We start from the raw sequence: 18,922 nt of genomic DNA on the forward strand, positions 1-18,922 counted from the left end.
GCCACAGTTGCTGAAGTCTCCTTTGAGTTCCAACCTCAAATTCCCAAATGAGAAAGCGGTTTATGCCTCACAAACCAGATAGGACAGGAATGCTCTCTGGGAAGCTGCCACTTCCTACTCCACTTGTGGGTTTAGCCTAATGTGTCCCCATCAAGAATAGGCAAGCGATATTGGTCTTAGCACCACACTGGGTTTGGTGAGAAATGCTGACCTGCTGCTCTTTGCCTTGTAGGTCAGTGGGACCATGTACAACACTGGGAGACACGTGTCCCTGCGCCTGGACAAGGAGCACTTGGTCAACATATCAGGAGGGCCCATGACATACAGCCACCGGCTGGAGGAGATCCGGCTACACTTCGGGAGTGAGGACAGCCAGGGATCGGAGCACCTCCTCAACGGACAGGCCTTCTCTGGGGAGGTATGTGGAGCTGTTGAAGTGCTAATGTGAAGTGCCAATTATAAGATTTAATGCCTATTTATATCCAAGGTACATATATAACAGATGGAAAGTTTTCTCTTAAACCTATGAAATGAGAAAGCCCATGCCTCCTTTCTCCACCTGTCTTTTGCAAGTTAACATGGAAGTCTATGGCGAGCTTCCAGTGTTTTCCAGGGAAGGCTGCAATGAGACTGGATATTCCCTTCTGGGACATTGGCATAGTTCTCTTTTGATTCATGCGCTAAGAAATCCCTGGAGCATTATTTCAACCCCAGGCCCTCACCTTTCATGTACATCTTCATTTTCACCTATCTAGGCAAGCAGCCTCCCGTATATCACATATGATAACACAGATTCCACAATTCTTCCTTCTGGTAGAATGGGTCTTATTTGCACAAAAAAGTAAACTACAACTTACTGTAAAATAAATGTCAGGCAGCCAAGTAGTTTGCCTGACTTTCTGCAGAATGGAAATGTCACTATATGCCACCATTAAAGTGAGTGTCACTGTGTGCCATCAACCCAGATGGAACTCAGGCCACAGCAACGTGCAAAGCCACAGTTTCAATTATAGGATGAGAACTATAGTTTAAACTGTCACCTGTGTTCTGACATTTGACAAGCAGGATGTAGTTAATTTGACCTGTTTTACTGCTCTTACACTTGAGGGTGGTTATCATATCAACAGGGGTCAGGGGGCTTTATATGCCAAATATCCTATAACTAGGTTTCTGTTTAAGAGTCCTCACTAACTGATGTCAAGAAGGCTTTGAAATAACAGAAGTATGTGTTTCATTATCAATGTGGGCATTTTAATTTTTTTAATCAAGATCATGTTTAAACCTGGCATTGTTTTTCATATGATAAGAGAGCCACAACCTTACTGAGTGCAGTGGCCAGATTTTAATGACTGTTCAAAATGGATCAACTGAGAACCTACCTAGGCACTCTAGGTACGAGGGATATAGGGACTTGAAAAGAAGAGAGAGAGATCCTACTGCAGAGGACCTCAAATCGTGCTATATTCAAATCATTAAAGTACAATGTCATGCTGTAATAGAAATGTACAAAGGCCCTGGCCAACTCCAAGGACAAAGTGACAAAGTTTATGCAGAGGGGTCTGGAGGAGCTCTGCAGAGGCAGTGCCTTTTGTACTGGGCTGGGAGGAGAGGCAATGCAGAACTATTTTAAGGGATCAGCTTTGGAGTCAGAGAACCTGAATTTGTACATCCTGCTTTGATACACACTGCTTGTGTGATCTTGAGATGGTTACCTGATCCTTCTAACAGGAGGAGTTAGACACCTCTCAAGGTTATTTTGAAAATTAAGGGGAATTCCACGTCTGAGGAGCACCCAACATACTCAATAGTTGATAGACAACAAAGATAAAGCAGGAAATGAGGGACAAAAAAGGCATGAAGGTGTGTCAGGGCATTGTGTCCTGGGGAAGCTGCATGTAGATTTCATTTGGGATCTGTTAGCAATGGCTGCCTAGTGAACAGGGTTGAGCGGGAAGATGTCTGCTTCCTGGATCTGTAGGAGAAGAAGCCAGAGACACCGTGATGAGAAACGCCCAAGAGTTGCAGATCCTGAACCAGAGTATGAGGAAAGCAGGCCAAAAACTCATGAATTGAGAAAGACTGAAAGACTGGGGACTGCAGTCTGAATTAGAGAATATTCTAAATTAGATAAACTCTTTCTTTTTAAATATATGTTAGTTTTCTATTTGTAATTATTTTATTCATTAACTTACTTGCTATTGTATTTGTGTTTGCTGTTATTTCTTTTTCTCCCTCACTGAACTGTTAGATTTCATTGCTTATTACAATATCACTTCAAAGTAAAAATGAATTTATAAATGATTTTATTAAATGAATGGTGAAAAAATATAGATGGTCACTTGGCTAAAATCTTTGCATTGCACAATTCCTTAGAGTTGCTTTATTTGATATGTAATAAGGGTGCTTTGTAATTTGTATACAAACTACAATTTCTAAGTAAATGAGTGTTTCCAAAATCCTTAAGGGAAACATATGCCAGTTTGATCTCTCAGTGTATTAATTTTCCTAGACCTACCCCAGACCACAGGTATCCGGCCCTCCCAGGGATCTGCGTTTGTAAAGCTCCCAGGAGAGGTTGATGATTAGATTGTGAAGCCCTCACTCAATAGTATGTCATCATGTGTTCTCAGTGAAGAAAGCAAAAGAGTTGCAAATCAGAATTAACTGGGAAACATTGTCAAAATATTTACATTTGAGTCCTTCCCCAAAGCATTTGAATCATAGTCTCCAGGAGTGGGGTCCAGGTATACACATTTGTAAAAATTTCTCCAAGAGATTTTGGTTAGTGACCACTGTGCCATTTTCATCTCAGGCTCTGCTTGAATTATCTGTTTTCTAAACAATGAGGACTTAATCAGCAAAGTCATACTGTACAAAAATATAAAAGGGGCCCCCAGTGGTAATTGGACCCTGGAAATGGCAAAGCAGGGGTGCTGCCTAGACCGATGAAATTTGGAGAAGAGCCTCCCATGCAGGATAGCCACACAGAGATCCGATGCCCCGAGGCAAGGTTGAGCATTAGCCGTTTTACCTCTAACTGTGTAGACCTCATCGGTATATCCCATTTCTTTCTGAGCCCCTCAGTATGAGTGGTCTCAGGGTGAGTGGTCTATAAACTGGTGTGGGTTTAGGTGCAAGAAATCAAAATGTTGGAAGCACCAAAACAATGTCATGTGGAAAGCAGTTGGATAAACATTGACCTTTGAGATATTTAAAGGACTTTAGTGAGCAAGAAAAATTGTCACCTTCTCTGTGGTATAAGGGAAAAGACCTGGGGTCAATGGGTGGAAGTTCTAGAAAGAGAGCATTCAGCTAAATATATACTCCAAGAATGAGGACCATCCATTGATAGAATGAGTTTGCCTCTGAAAATAGTGGATTTCCATCACTGGACTTAAGCATGGAATATAATTTGAAGACTTCATAAAAGTGATTCATATCCTTAATGAGCAAGTAGACTGTTATCTTAATATACCTTTTAGTGTATTAAATTACTGAAATTCTACACAATCCATGATTTCCTTTGTTTAAAGTTGATATACAATATTATAGTGGTTTCAGATGTACAACATAGTGGTTTGATTACTACAGTAAGTATAGTTACTACCATTTCCCATACCAAGATATTACAGTATTATCAGTTATATTCTCTATGTTGCACTTCCATTCCTATGACTAATTGATTTTATAATTTAAAATTTGTACCTCTTTATCCCCTTCACTTATTTCACCCATCCTCCCAGCCCCCTCCCCATGGCAACCAACAGTCTGTTGTCAATATTTATGGGTCTATTCCTTTTATCTTTATTTGTTCTGTTTTTTTAGATTCCACATATAAGCAAAATCATATTATTTGTCTTTCTTTATCTGATTTATTTCACTTAGCATGATACCCTCATAGGCCCATCCAAGTTGTCCCAAATGGCACAATTTCTATGATTTCCCTTTAATTGCCTTGAGTCAAATTCTACCAAAGGTTAACCCCAGTTAAAGGAAATGTATCCTATCCTTTAGGTTAACATTTTGTGTTTATTTTGTGCTATCTTCAAAGCCACCTTTGGTCTCTGTTTTTGGCTGTCCTTCGAGAGGACCCAGTAGACATTCTAGCACTAGAGCATGTGTTTATTTTGTTGACAGTGTATAACCACATTGCCATATGCCCCATATATCATTGCTGATCGTGATAAGTCAATTAATGCCAAGCATTTTCCTTGGCACAGTGCAACAGCCGTTGTCTGAAGAGCTGCAGATTAATTGCAGTCTTGCCTAGTGAGGTTATTGTAATTGATGGTAATCATTTGCTTTGTTTTATAAAGCTGTGTGGATGTACAACACAGTCAGCAACTGCTTTCTTATAAAAATTATTCATGTCGTACTGGAGAACTCCTGGATGTCTTGTTGGGGGTTGGTGATAAATGAGCATATTCAGGGATTCAAATGTCTAGATCTTTTTTAAAGAAGGGAAAATTAACTGTTTTTAATAAGTAAGACCCTTAGCTTGGTAATCATGTCTAAGTGGTTAGATTAATGTCTGGTATAAAGTAGGGTATTTATGAAAAGAAAAAAATACATTAACCAGACAAAAGATAATATTTGAAAGGAATCATGCCTGTGGATTAAGTTGCAGTCATGAGGCTAGACAAGAAAACTCTTATTTAGGGGAAATCGGAAATACTCATTTTAAAAACCTTCCTTAAGCGCCTCTTTTCAAAGGGTAAGGGAGCAAGCACACTGAGCTTTGCACCAGCCATTCCATGGGCCACCTGTGTCCAGGTCCTCCTGTTTGTAACCTACCCACTCTTCACATGGTGATGGCTCTGTCCCTGTGAGCCGAGCTCCACAGTCCAGCTCCTGACCTGAGCAGGACACAGTCTGGTATGGATGCATACATTCATAATACAATGTAATGCAGGTTATTTTTGAAGATTGTTTCAGAAGGGGATCATGAAATATCTCTTTGGGGATTGTATTAACGAGAAGACAGATGAACGGCTGTGTGGCCTGACACAGTTGCTGCTGCTTCTGAAGGTGGGGTGGAAGCACATCAGCCTTTCAAGCCTCTGCCTCCTGAGTCCCTAATTCTGCTCAAACACAGCTGAGGGAGAGAAAAGCCCATAGCTGTTGCTATGGTAATATAGATAAGATTTGTTTAATTAAAAGGGAAGAATAAAAGTCATATGTAAAATGTGTATGTGTGTGTTAGTGGGTCTGGATCAGAATAGAGAAAACAGATTATCTCAGCATGAACAACTGAGACTAAACAACAGAAAATGCAGGCCTTGTCCTCTTCAAGGAATCAATTATTTGCATCCTTGAGAGACTGGTTTCACTAAAGCAACACAAATTTGTAGGAATAAGCAACACCAAATTGTCCTGAAGTGTGCTAGGGGATGAAAAGTGCTGAGGAACACATACCCCAGAACCAGGGCCCCATCAGGCATTGAATGGCTCTTGGGGGAGGCACTCCAGGATTCTAATTAGCACTTCGCTGGGAGGCAGGAACTTCCTGGCAGGCTTGCTCCATTGGCACAATAAGAGATATGAGGGGGAAAGAGAATTGGGATGTTTAGGATAACAGATACATGGATAATACATGGTACCCTGAATGCTGCTCCATCTCCCTCCCCTCCCACCAGCCCAGCCCCACTGATACAGCTTTCCAAGCCCCCATCCCTTCTCCCAGCCAGTAAGATGCCACCTCCTTTGACTTCCAGAGAACCCTGTATATTCATCTATTGCAGGAGTCCACAAACTGTAGCCTGTGGGCCAAGTTCAGTCAAGTAGCTGAGAATGGTTTACATTTTTAAAGGATTGTTCAGAATTTTCTTTTTAATTTTTTTATTCTAAAAAAATTGTTTTCTTAATTTTTTTATTTAAAAAAAATTTTTTTAATTTTAAAATGCACTGGAGACCACATGTAGCCTACAAAGGCCAAAATATTTACTACCTGGCCTTTTACAGAAAAATTTTGCTGATCCCAGTCTGTTAAATTACCCATCAGTATAGATTTTAGAACTCTTTCACTTCTTTTGAAACCATAGTTCTCTTTTGATAGAGGTTTTATCTTGATCATTGCTGTATTCTGAGCACCTCGTACACTCCCTGACATAGGAAAGCAGAATCAATAAATGTTTGCTGAATGAAGGAATAAATTACCTTGGTAAGCCCCTTAAAGAAAGCGATTTTTCACTATTCTTTGTCCACCATGCACTTAGCACAGTGTCTGATATACAGCAGGTGCTTAATTGATGTTTGTTGAATGAGTGATTCAATCACTGTATCAATAACTCAGTCAACTTATTGGTGTCCCAGGAATTCAAAACATATGTTCAATTTTCCTGAAATTTTGGGTGTGTTGCTCTCAATGACTATACACTCATTTAAATCAAAGGTGGAGTGTTCCAGTAAAGGCTGTCCAAAGCATCAAATTCCATCAGAAACTAGAAAAGAACAGTGGTTTGGTTCAGTTCACAGTAACTGTTGAGACATGGTCTGGGCTTTCTCTGAGAAAGGAGTATGCTTTGAGAAGTTCAAAATGTATTTGAAAGGCTCTGACTTAGCTCTGTCCTAAATGTGGTAAAGAACACAAAAGGGCTGAACACTCATTAAATGTCACCAAGGAGGAATTTTACATCCATAGGAGGAAGGAAGCACAGACTTGAATCAATTACTGTGCAATCCAGAACTTAGTCACGCCCTTAGTCAGACCCATACAGAATCCCACTGCTGACACCAAGCCACAGTTTATATGCTTCGCCATGCACTTCCATTCATTCATACAGTTAACAAAGATTGATGGAGTGCCTACCATGGGCTACAGTTAAGTAAAATGACAGTAATCCTGCTGGTAAGGTGCCTATAGTCTTGTGGTGGTAGACAAATAAAAAATATTAAACATAATAAATTAGTAAGTTTATATGCTAAGTTAGAATAAGATAGATGCTATGGGAACAAAGGGAGGGGTCTTAGAGAATAAGGAGCAGAGGTAATAAGTTACAAGTGTAAATAGGGTGGTCAGAGTAGGTCTAATGGAGAGGATGACATTTGTGAGGTTGCCATGGGGATGTCTCAGGGAAGGACATTCCAGGCTGGAGCAGCATGATCTCATGTATAAGTGATGGGGCAGGAGAGGTCAGAGAGATGTGACTACTGGGGCCAGGGGCTGCTGCAGGTCAGGTCCTCTCTGCATGGATTGTGGCTTTTCACTCTGAATGAACTCCACAGCACAATGACATAAATTCTCCCATTTAGTCACTTAACACTAGCTCAGTGTAGTTGCCCTTAGGGTGATTTCCTTCCTACCTGGGAAACTAAGACCCAAGAGCATCCTGACAATAAATGACTGACTTATCTCATGTCTTCTGATTCATGATATTGCTTAATAAAGGCCTGAATTTATCCATACACTCCATAATAATGACTGTTTGCCTACTCTGGGCTCTAGCCCAATGGGGAAATTTGAAGACTTACAGGCCACAGAGGCTACCTTAAAGCAGCCTGCAATCTAGTAGGAGATCCCATCTTCCCAAACAGACTGTTAATTCCCTGAAGTCACAGAGTAGGTCGTACTATTTAGTATCTCCCTGTGCACATGATGGGCACTTGGCAGGTATTGTTGAATGAAGAGATAGAGTGAGGTAATGAAGAGACTGAGTGAGGAAATGGAGAGAATTTAAAGGAGTGTGGCTTTCAGAGTGCCTCAATGATGCCCGTATATCATGAATTAAATTTCATTATCAAAATGGCAAACCTAGTAAAGTTAATGTCAATGTTAACAGAAGTCCTAGTCATTTTATGTTCAATTATTCACAGATAACAATGTAAGTGAATTCTTCAGAGTGCCTGGGAGGAGTAACAGAATGATTGACAGCTGGCATGCTAGAAAAATTCATTTAGATTCCTTATGTCAGCCCCAGACTTACTTCCAGGATCAGACCAGGGACCCTGTCTTTGCCAAGGCCAGAAGCCAAAGTTCTGGGTTGCCAGAGCCACTCAGAGTGAGCAAACTAGCCTACGAGTAGCAAAGCAGAGATCAAAAGCCCAGATGGAGATAGGGCAGATTATGACAATACCAGCAAGAAGATGATGACTCTGATCCAAGGATAGGAAGTTTCCCCTTTGGACATTTTTATAATTACTTCTGGAAAAGGACTGCCCGATCAAGTCAGCAGCTTCCTAGATTGCCAGTTCTGTATGGACACTGCAGGGCAGCCTACAAGAGAAGACACTGCATTTAAAGATAACTTGCTGAGGTCAATTCATTATCTCACTGACTCCATCCTAACCTGCACCATAATTCTGACCTGGTCCTGCCCGGGTGGCATTATGACAGCCTCTAACCTTCTCCATTTGACTCTAATCTCCCCCTGAGTGTTCTTTAAGGAGGTGTGACATTATACCATATTAAAGAAAGTCATTAACTGGGATTTAATCAAGTCTCAGCCTAGAACCTGTCACCATGGAGATCATCCCTGTTCTGGCTTTACAAGTGCTGAGTGGGGTCTTCCTTTATTTAGCAACCAGTGACACTACAGTTAGAGGTTGGATACTACTTCTAAATGTCTGTGAACTAGCTGTACTGTTTTTATCCATTTCCAAAGCCACAGGAATAAAGTCGATTGGAAAGGGAGGTGCCGAGTAAGAATGACCCATCACCACTACTCTGACCACTGTCAACAGTTCATTGAACTTTGTAGAAGCTCCCCCAAAGACCGCATCTCCCGCTTCCTGCTCTTGGGAAGGACGGTCGGCTCCAAGCTCCCATCTAAACTGTCACTGTTGAAGACCCCACTGAGGTCACCTCTTGCAACCCACTTACTGTACAAAAGAAAAATCCAATGCCAGAAAGACCAAGAGACCTACCCAAAGTCACCCTGTTTCAGTGGCAGAATTAGGATCAGAACCCAAGTTTCCTGACTCTGTATATCAAATCCCAAGATTCAAAAGGCCCTGTAGATCATCTGGTTGGTTGCCCAGTACAGCAGGTATAGCCTGATAGTCAGCTCTCCTGCCTTAGTGAGCAGAGCCCCATCACAGGGACATTTATACAGTTAACCTCAAAAAGGCAAAGACATGGGTAGATTATTTTACAAATAGGAGCACTGATGAGCATCATGAGGAAATGGACCTAGAAGTCACAAAATCACCCCAACAAGTATACCACCAATGTGAGAATCATAATAGTGCCCAACTACACAAAATGCAGGAAATTAAAGACTGGAAGGTTGAAACAGAAAGTGCAATGCCTTAAAGATCCCTTGGTCTCAATGTGAAAAGGCAATCATACTGTTGTATTAAGAACCTAAGGATAGAAGCCATGCTTTTCTGTAGTTTATAATTCCCCTCCCACCCACTCTCCCCAATAACCATCAAGCACAGCTCAGTAATATTAAATATAAGTAATCTAGATAATAATATTGCAAAATTAAATCATTTGATGTCTAGCCATTCCATGGATGTGCTGCTGTATGATTCAAAATAAAGCTGTTTAAAACCCCCAGATTCATTTGTTCTGATATATCGATAAACTTTTGCTGAAACAAAGCTAATCATCTCAATGGTGCCGACTTAATTGCTCACCAGTTGATGGATAATAAACAGACCTGAGGATTAAAATATGAACTAATTACTGTACTCCATTCCATTTACTTGATTTCATGTTCCATTAATTTTTTGCATCATTTCTGGTGGAAGCCTTAGATTTATGGTCGCCCCAAATGAATTATGCCACTTAGTTGCCTGTGGCATGCTTGTGTTCAGAATTGGTTGGAAAGGGCAGAATTCTGGGCAGTAAATATTTGGCCGAAGCAGCCTAGGATATAGTAAGTGAAGGTAATTGGCCATTCCCAATACCAGCTAGTCAGCCTCTATAAATCTATCCCCATCTCAGCAGTGAAAGGGCATCACTGGGCTTGCTCTCATGATTATTCATTGGATCAGCAGTCTCCAAGAATGGTAGTTGCCTTGGCCTGGAAGAGGGTTGCAGGGAGTAGAGACAAGCATGCTGTGGGGCAAGACATTGGCCTGGGAGTCGGGTACTCGGGACACTGAGCAGAGGGCAACATTTTGATTTAGAAAATCTGACTTCCAGACCCAGTTCTGTCACTTCCTAACTGTGTGATCTTGGTAAAGGCTGAAATGGGCAAATCACTTAGCCTTCCTTATCCTTTTAAGTTGTGAGATGGAGCCAATAATGCCAGTCCTAGATACATGATAGGGTGATTGTGTAATGCAAAATATGCCTAAGACAGGGCCTTCTAATCTATAAAGTACTGTACAAGTCCTCTAGTCCAAAACCCTTACAGATAAAGACACAGAAAGATAATCACAACATACTAATAGGATTGCCACTATCAGTATTCATTATACTGAGTGTACTGTGTCCCAGGCATTGTGCTCCATGCCTTATCACACACATCGCTTACAAGAATGCGTGAGCTAGCACTCATTAGCATCATTTTACCAAGAGGAAAAGAGAAGTTAAAAGACCGGCCTTCAGTCACATTGTTGGTCCTGGAAGAGCTAGGATTTGAACCCAGGTCTCTGACTTCAACTATGCACTGAATGACCCTAGATGAGTCATATCACATTTCTGGTTCTGCTTCCCAATAGCCTCTTGATCATGGGTTAAGTCCATTCTTTATAATCACAACTGCCCTGTCGGCTACCTGAGATGATCTTTCAGCCCCTCCCAGTTCTGCATCAGCCTTAAGAACAGCCTGCACTTTTCTGGTTCTAAAGTGACACAAGAGTCTAGTTCTCCAAGTGGCACAAAGTGAAATATGACCCAGGATCATTTTGTGTGCCTGCTGAGGTCCACGGCTTTACTCACCTTCCCCTCTCAGATGGACAGCAACTGGAAGTTACATACAGATGCCCACTGATGTTTTTGTCTCTCATTTCTTTGAAATGTAATAAGCAAGTCGTTGCGTATCTGTAAACTTGTGCATAGACACATTTGTTTCCCTCTGCAAAGCATGAGAAACCATATTCCTTAGTCTCAGAGGTGGCGTGGATGAATACATTTTCTTGCTTTGGATCTATTTGCTGAGCTAGAAATTTCTGGATTGAGCCTTGAAAATGAATCCTGCAGGAGCTATTTGGCAAAATGAGCTTAACCAGAAGGTTTTAAATCACACTCCCAGCCGGGGAAAGGGGGAGGCCCAGGGATCACCAGATACCTATATCGGGACTCAGCGCCCCTGCCCTAGTTTTTTCAAAGCAGATCATTGCGTCTGCTTCAGGAAAGACTCATTGTGGTGGACCCAAATGTCCACCCCAGGACAGCTGCTGTTTCTGTAAAGTCCTCGGTGAAGATCACATATTTCCTGCCTATTGCACCTGCCTCTGTGGCTGATGTGTCCCCTGCCACAGGTGAGGAGTTGTGACCTACTTGCATGAGCAGCTGTTAATTGTAGATGTTAAGATGCCAGCGTTATTCATTCTTGTGCTTGAATTCTGGCCTGTTACTTATCAGCTGTGACCTTGGGTAAGTTCCTGAACCTCCTTGTGCCTCCCTTTCCTTATGGATAAGATTAATTTCCTTATTAACGTGATGTGTCTCAGTGATGCCCATGCTATATAGGATTATTTTCCCCCTAGCTTTTTTGAGGTACAGTTTACACACAATAGAATCCAGCAATTTTAACTGTACAGTTTGGCGTATTTTCACAAACACATAGTCATGTAACCACCACTACAGCCATGACCTAGAACCCTTCCATCACCCTAAAAAGTACCGTCATGTCCCTCAAAATCCATCCCCTGAATCCAGACCTCTGACAACCACTGGGTTGTCACAATAGTTTTACTTTTTCTCAAATGTCAATCAGTGGACTCATACAGTATGCAATCTTTTTTTTAATTTAACTTTATTTTTTAAATTATCATTTGAGTTAAATCAGCTGAACTCTTTTTCTTTCGACACACAGTTCTCTGAATTTTAACACATATATAAATTTGCACCATCATCACTGTGGTTAGGATACAGAACAGTTCCACCCTATAGGGTTGTTTTAAGGATTAAGGGGATCAATGTATGTCAAGTGCCTGGAACAATTTCTGGCACATAATGTGTGCTCAAAAATGGTCGCTTTTGTCAGCAATGGCATGTTTCTTTGAGCTCCATCTTACAAGGTCAACATTTCTGTCCTCTGTCTCCACTAAGAGTCTAAAGTGGCATCTGTGCAGGAGATGAAATTCCGAAACATTCCATCAGCCATTGCGAGTCAGCTCCAAATACACTTACCCTGAGACAGGTCTGGGGTCCTTTTCTGATTGACATTTCCTTATCAGCATTAATACTCCCTGGAGTAGGGCTGTGAAAGGTGCTGGCCACCGGCCAGGGTGCTTGTCCTCCTCAGAACTGCATCTTTTTCTAACACTCACGCAGGCACTCTATACGCCAGTCCAGGCCCACCACCACCAGCTTAGAACTGGGGAAAGCTCACCAGCTTGAGCATGACCAAGGAAGTGCACTCCGCATCCCGGCCTCCTGGGGATGACCACATGTTCTTGCAAAGGGCACCAGCAAATAGAGCATTTTCTCATTCCCTGTGAGTTTGAGGCAAAGCCTTAAGCAGTCTAGACAGGATGATCACATACCCTGGTTTGCTGGGTAGTCTGGGTTGAGGCTGGTTGGTCCTGGTGTCTTTGTAATAGCACCGCCTTTACTCCCACTTCGCACAATGAATCATATGGCCACCCTATGTCTAGGTGACCTTAGGCAAGCCATTGAACCTCTGGATGTCCTTTCCTTCATCCAGGAAGTAAAAGGATTGGGGTAACTCAGTCCAGGCCCTTCCAGCATCAAGAGGTCCCTGGAAGTAAAATTTTCCTGCATAATTTTATCATCACATAGAAATATTGGTTGAGGAGTCAGTGTGCTGCCTGGACCGTCAGAAACTTTGATCTGCAATACAGTCATTGTTATATTAGAGTGGTTCCCCCCAGAGAGTAAATGTATCTTTTATAAGTAGCCACCATCATAGCTCCTTTAAGGTAAAAGTTTGAGAAATTAAGTCATTTGATGTAACACCAAAAATCAAAGCTCAGATTGTTCTGCTCACCTGCGTATACCACCTTTACCTGTTACAATGCTGAAAATGTTGACCCTCTTTCTTGTACGCATTCTGTAATGCTTTAGTCATTCGGCTACCTCCCAGATAGAATGCTCCTACGGGTAATACAGTATTTTACTAGAAACTGTGTGTTCCCCTTGAACCATTTTTGCTGTGTGTATTTTAATTACAATCTAAGTGATATCTGTGCATTGAGCATCCCTAGGAAGAAACCCCAGGAATTATGATCCTCATCCATTTAAGCTTTGTTTCAATTCTGGTCTTTAGAGAACAGGAAAAGCAAGAAGATTCTGTCGCCTTACACTCTTCTGTAAGTCCCTGTTGCTGTGGGCATTTAGTCTCTTCTGCCATCAGACAAAAAAAGGAGAGTGTTTCTGCTCCAAAAAGCCGTTGCAGGCTTTGCTTTTAAAACCTCAGGGGCACCCAGCCCTCAATCACACCAAGCTCTGGAGCTGCTTCTGGACTATTCATTTAGCTTGATTTACACTATTTTAATTTTCTTAGGGGTGTCTTTACTAGCTAGGGTGATTTCCCCCCGCCCCTTAATTAAAGAACAAGTTGATTCCAAAGCAGATGGAACGACACAAGCCCCTCTCACCCCCACCCCACCTGTCACTTTCTCCTGCTGCTCTCTCTCCAGACCACTTTCAGCTTTTCCCCACCTGCCTCCTCAAACTGGAAGTTAGATGGAATGACAGCAAGGCCAGGCCTGTCTTTCCACAGAATCCACCGGCCCTTGGTTGCATTTTGTTTAATTTCCTGGGGCATGTGACAACGGGGGCGTGGGGGGTGGGGGGTGTTATCTCTGTCCGGGAGATAGAAGCTGCTGAATTCGGTGAGTGCGATTCAACAAAAATGCGTGGTGTTGAGCCAAGCACTGTGCGGGCCCAGGGCTGCACGAATGAACAGACCCAGCCAGGGTTCTCGCAGAGTTCGAGTTCCCAAGCGCGTCTTTGAAATGCAAATAACAGAAACTCACGCAAGCCAGGCTAAACTGCAAGGGGAATTAACTGGCAGGCCTCTGGGATATGTCACAGGCTCAAGGGCGACTGGGCCAGGGAAGAGCCTGGAGCTGAAGCAAGGTCCTGACCCTGGGAACTGCTGCTGCTCCCTTTCTCATCTCACACGGCCGCTTTATGCCCATTCTCTCTGTCAGCTGTCCTTCCTCCTGGTCTCTGTTGTACGTGGAGGGGATAAATGGTCCCCCTTAAGCTCCCAAGATGATGGACCTTCCTGGCCCGACTGTTTGGCTGGCACTTCATCCCAATCCCAAATTCTCTAAAGATGAGATTTAATTTTCCCAACCAAGGTCTGATATCCTTTGTGACCCAATCAGCTGTGCATGTGGGATGGGGTCATGTCGATAAACAGGTCTTAAGGGACCTGTCCCTATGGCAGGGAGAACAGTCACAAGGAGAAGGCAGGCACTGTAAGCTATGTAGACACCCCAAAACGTGTCTACTGTGCGGGGGGCACATGGACAGTTCTTTTCTGTTTAGCCCAACAATATCCACACACTGAAGAGCTATTGACACCTTTTACTCAGATCTGGGGGTCAGAGAAGGCTTTCTGACATGAATAGGATCTTGAAAGAAAAGTGTGCATATGTTTGAAAGAGGAGAACACCCCTGACAAATAGGAATATAACTTATTAATGGAAAAAATAACTATAGTCAATTTGATGTGCACTCAGGGAATTTGGCATCTTGTGATGGAGTGTCACAACAGTCTTCTCAGCACAGGGACATCAGTGGCCTTTCACAGCTGGGCCATTCATCTTCCTGGCTTCTGGCATCCGTCTTCCCTTTCTTTCTGCCAAAGCACAGACCGCAGGGTGGACTCAGGTAAGTTGCCCAGGAGTTTAGCATCAAGCAAACACACATTCAGATGCCAGCTCTGCCACTTCCTATGGCAAGAAGTTATTTAGGCTCCCCCCAAATGAGAAATATAGTCATAATATCAACCTCAGGGGGCTGTTGTTTGGATTCAATGAGAGAGGGTGAAAGCACTGTGCCTCTGGGACAGTGTGGATGTCAGGACGTTTATTCCCACCCCTCTCCCTCCCTCTGTCGTCTTCTTCGGTAGTGAGTGGGGAGATGTCTTGAATCAAAAAATGCAGACTTGCAGATGGATGAGGTCTAATATTGGAAGAAAATAGTTAACATAAGGGCTGCCCCCAAACGGAAATTTCTAACATACTCAATGGACCTTCAGACTGTCCCCACCTCTTATCCGTCAATTTTCAGAACTCAGAGCACGAAGAAAAAGAGTCACTTACACTGTTATAACTCTGGGGAGGGGAAATCCCAGGGCAAACTACGTAGCTGAAACCGAAATCAGTCAAAGGGAGAAATAAAGTTTAAAACCCGTTTATTGATTACAAATGGCCATCCAGCATCTATCTCCTGTTGCAGCAGAAGCGAATTCTCCCCCCAACCTTTCAGGTCCAGATAAGCCCTGCTCACCCAGGTAATTACCCATTGATATGGAGATGAACTACTTCTCTCCACACTTTTGAAACACCTGTGGGTATGGAGATGCACTAAAGCCAGGTGAGAGATTCTAGAAACATTGCAATTTTACCCACAACTGTTCACAATTTCTCATTGATGAAGCACCATTTCTCACTTTCTCAGCATTAAGCCTGTTGGTGTGAGGCACCCTGTGTGGCCAGTCCTCCCAGCAATCTGCTGCCCACCTCAATGGGGCCCATCTTTTCTGTCACAGGTGACAACTGTATCTAGTATCTGTCCCTTGCAAGTCATTGCAACAACCCAAGGATTTTTTTCTGTCCCTGGTGTTAACTTTTTAAGAACCCCAGATGTACGACACTCCAAAAACCTTTTAAATATCGAAGTCCAGGATATCCCCACTGGGATAGTTTTCTCATTATTAATGTTCTGAAAAATGCCAACAGGTTAGAAAGAGACAGCTTTCTTGGACAGAGGCTGAGCTTGATCAACATTACAAGTTGTATTATTTATTTGGGTGCTCGTTTTAATTAAAAGAAAAGTTCAGTTACAGTGGACCTTTAATATTGAAGATGCATTTTTTTCATACTGGCATTTATTCAAGTTCTTTTTCAAAAGGAAAGAGAATGTTTACATTAAGAGCTGGGGATCAGGGTTAAATTTGCAAAACCAACTATTTCCTTAGCTGTAGTATGAGTCACTTCACTGAAAATACATGTTAATCCTTTTAACCTTGCTTAAGTCCCTGTTGATTTTCTGGCCAAACTTATGAAACATTTCTACCAGCGAGTAATAGCCAAGAAAGAGAACCCAATTAGGGAGAATATATTCTTGTGTCACAGGGCTTGACAAAGTTTGACTGGTGTATCTAGTAACTTCCTTATCAAAGAAACAGAAGAATGACTAATTTAAAATAATGAATAACCCAAAAACTCAAAAATAAATTGTATTTATTCCTCATAGACACATATTTGAGTTTCTACTGCCTCTAGATTCAAATATGAATAACGCACAATCCATGTCCCTGAGGAGTTCCATCGTATTAAGGAGAAATTTAGTCTTTCTTTCTGAGTTCTGGGAGAAGGCACTGCCTATAGTGGGAATACAGAGGGAAGCCCATCATTTTCTGCACTAAAGCCACTGTCATGGGGTTATGAGCACATCCAGCTTGCTTGGACTTGACTCTTGACTCTACCACTGGTAGTAACCTTAGGCAAGTGATTTACCTAATCTCTGCCTCAGTTTCCTCATCTGTAAAATGGAAATAATAATGATACCAACTTATGCCTCACTCCTTCATCTCTGTCCTAATTTGTCGGCCATTTGAGACAGATGTCTACTCAAGACTTATTTTCTTTTATCTGACTAGGTGGGTTGACTTGCCTTTTGTGTTTTCTGAAAATAAATGTCACCTCAATATCCCCATCGTTAGGGAAAACAGAGGTTTATGAGGTCTAGTGAAAATGATATGATACTGCACACCACATGCCAGCTGAAGTTCTCGGACTGCTCTCCTGGTCTTTCCAGGCTTCGTTTCCTGCCATCACTGCATAGTACTAAGAGATCATCTTTGCATATTACCCTGGAGTGCTTCCAGAGAGGGCTGCAGAGCTTGGCTGTTTGCTGGGGGACAAGCAATAGGCCAAAGAGACGACTGTAAAGGAAGCTTTAGAAACTCTGGATCATATTTCTTTTAGAAATTCTGGAAACTTCCACTCAAAATATCACTTTCTCCTGAAAATAGCTTTTTCATGCATCGGCTGGTGGAGATCATGATGGAGATGCTTCTTCAGTCACCAGCAAATGAAGAGAGAGCAACAGAAGTCACTATTGCCTTCACTGTAGACGGTGTCTAAGGCAAGGAAAGAGGGCGTTGATTGCTTATAAACTCAGCAGTAATAGCTGTCAGAAAAAAAGAGCGTGAAGGAGGTGGAAATTAAAGAATCATAATTGCCTATGGCTTGTCGTGCAGGCCCAGTTAGCTAAGAAAATGCCCAAGACATGGTAATATACAAGGGACTCCCCTCTGACCCAGTGCGGGTGTTCCTAGTGACAGGGCACCTACTCACTCACTAGGTCTGGATGTGTGTGTGTGTGTGTGTGTGTGTGTGTGTGTGTGTGTGTGTGTGTGTGTGTGTGTTGCAAGTTAAAGGAGATGCAGAAAAGGAGAGCGGGTTAAGCCATTCAGCATACCAGCAGTGAGGGAATGCTGCTATTTTTAGTAAGAAGGTCAAGGTAGGCATCACTGAAAAGATGACAATTGAGCAAAACCTTAAAGGTAAGGGGCTGGCCATCAGGGTAAGTGGGAGGAGAGAATCTCCCTAGAGGGAGCAGTCAGTGCCCAGACCTCAGTATGGAGGGCGCCTGGTGGGTTTGAGGACCAGGGAGGCAGTGGTGTGGTGGGAGAGTAGGGGCATGAGGTCAGAGAGGCGGGGTGAGAGACAGCAGATCCTGCAGGTTGTGTGGGTCCAAGAGAGGACTTTGACTTTCCCTGTGGGTGGGAGGGGTCACTGGAATGGAGTGACAGGGTGTGATGACACCATGCTTGTCCCTGCATTAGAAGCTGTTCCTTCTCTCTAGAATGTTCTCCTCCCTGGCCTTTTCATGCCTGACTCCTTGTCATTCAGAGATCAGCTGAAACTACCCCAAACTCCCCAGTCACTCGTAATCACCTCACTGCTTTCATTCTCAGTGCAGCGTTGCTTACTCACTGATCATTTCCCTTATTAATCCATTTCCTTGTGCATTTTCTATCTCCTTTCATCCAAAAGCAAGTTCCGCTAATTCCTCTCCTCTTGAATGTGGGAGGACTTAATGACTCGCTCCGGAAGAATAGAGAAGGGGAAGGAAAACAGTGACTTTACAGAGGAGAAGCCTGAACCAAGTGATCAGGGTCGGCATCACCAGGGACGCAAGGTGGCTCTCAGGCACCCCTGGAATGCAGTGAGAAGAGCACTTTGCCTTTGTGGCGTGTGTGTCCAAAAACCCACAATCCCAGTGTAGCCATGCGGGAACATCAGACGCACCCAAACTAAGGGACATTCTACAACATATTTGGTAAACGTCCTTCAGAAGTGTAAATGTTAGGGGGCGTTGTTTATTTTCATCAGTTGTTGTCCCCACCGCAACAAAGAATTGAAGGGCAGAGACATAGCAGTGAAGCAGAGTAAAAGTCTTGTTACAAGTTACTTAGAGAAAAGTGCAGGTGTCCTCAGGGAGGAGAGGCGCCCTGACAGGGTTAAGTTTTATTTAAAAGAGAGAAAATGTATACTCAAAGAAGGGGGAATGTGGGCTACCTCAGACAGAGAGGCACACTGAAAGACTGGAAAAACGTTTTAGGGCAAAAAAGTTATACACTTAGAAAGTGTGGCC

The 18,922-nt window shown here is 42.8% G+C and overlaps 1 protein-coding gene across 1 annotated transcript in view; it reads left to right on the forward strand.

Annotated features, from left to right (window-relative positions):
- CA10 (carbonic anhydrase 10) overlaps positions 1 to 18,922 on the forward strand; it is a 462,952-nt gene that overhangs the window by 356,490 nt on the left and 87,540 nt on the right. The window contains exon 4 of the mRNA XM_036999163.2: positions 233 to 418. Coding sequence (XP_036855058.1) covers positions 233 to 418 — 186 coding nt within the window. The remainder of the gene's footprint in view (positions 1 to 232; positions 419 to 18,922) is intronic.

Source organism: Manis javanica, chromosome 4, assembly GCF_040802235.1.
Source record: "Manis javanica isolate MJ-LG chromosome 4, MJ_LKY, whole genome shotgun sequence".
NCBI classification, from domain to species: Eukaryota; Metazoa; Chordata; class Mammalia; order Pholidota; family Manidae; genus Manis; species Manis javanica.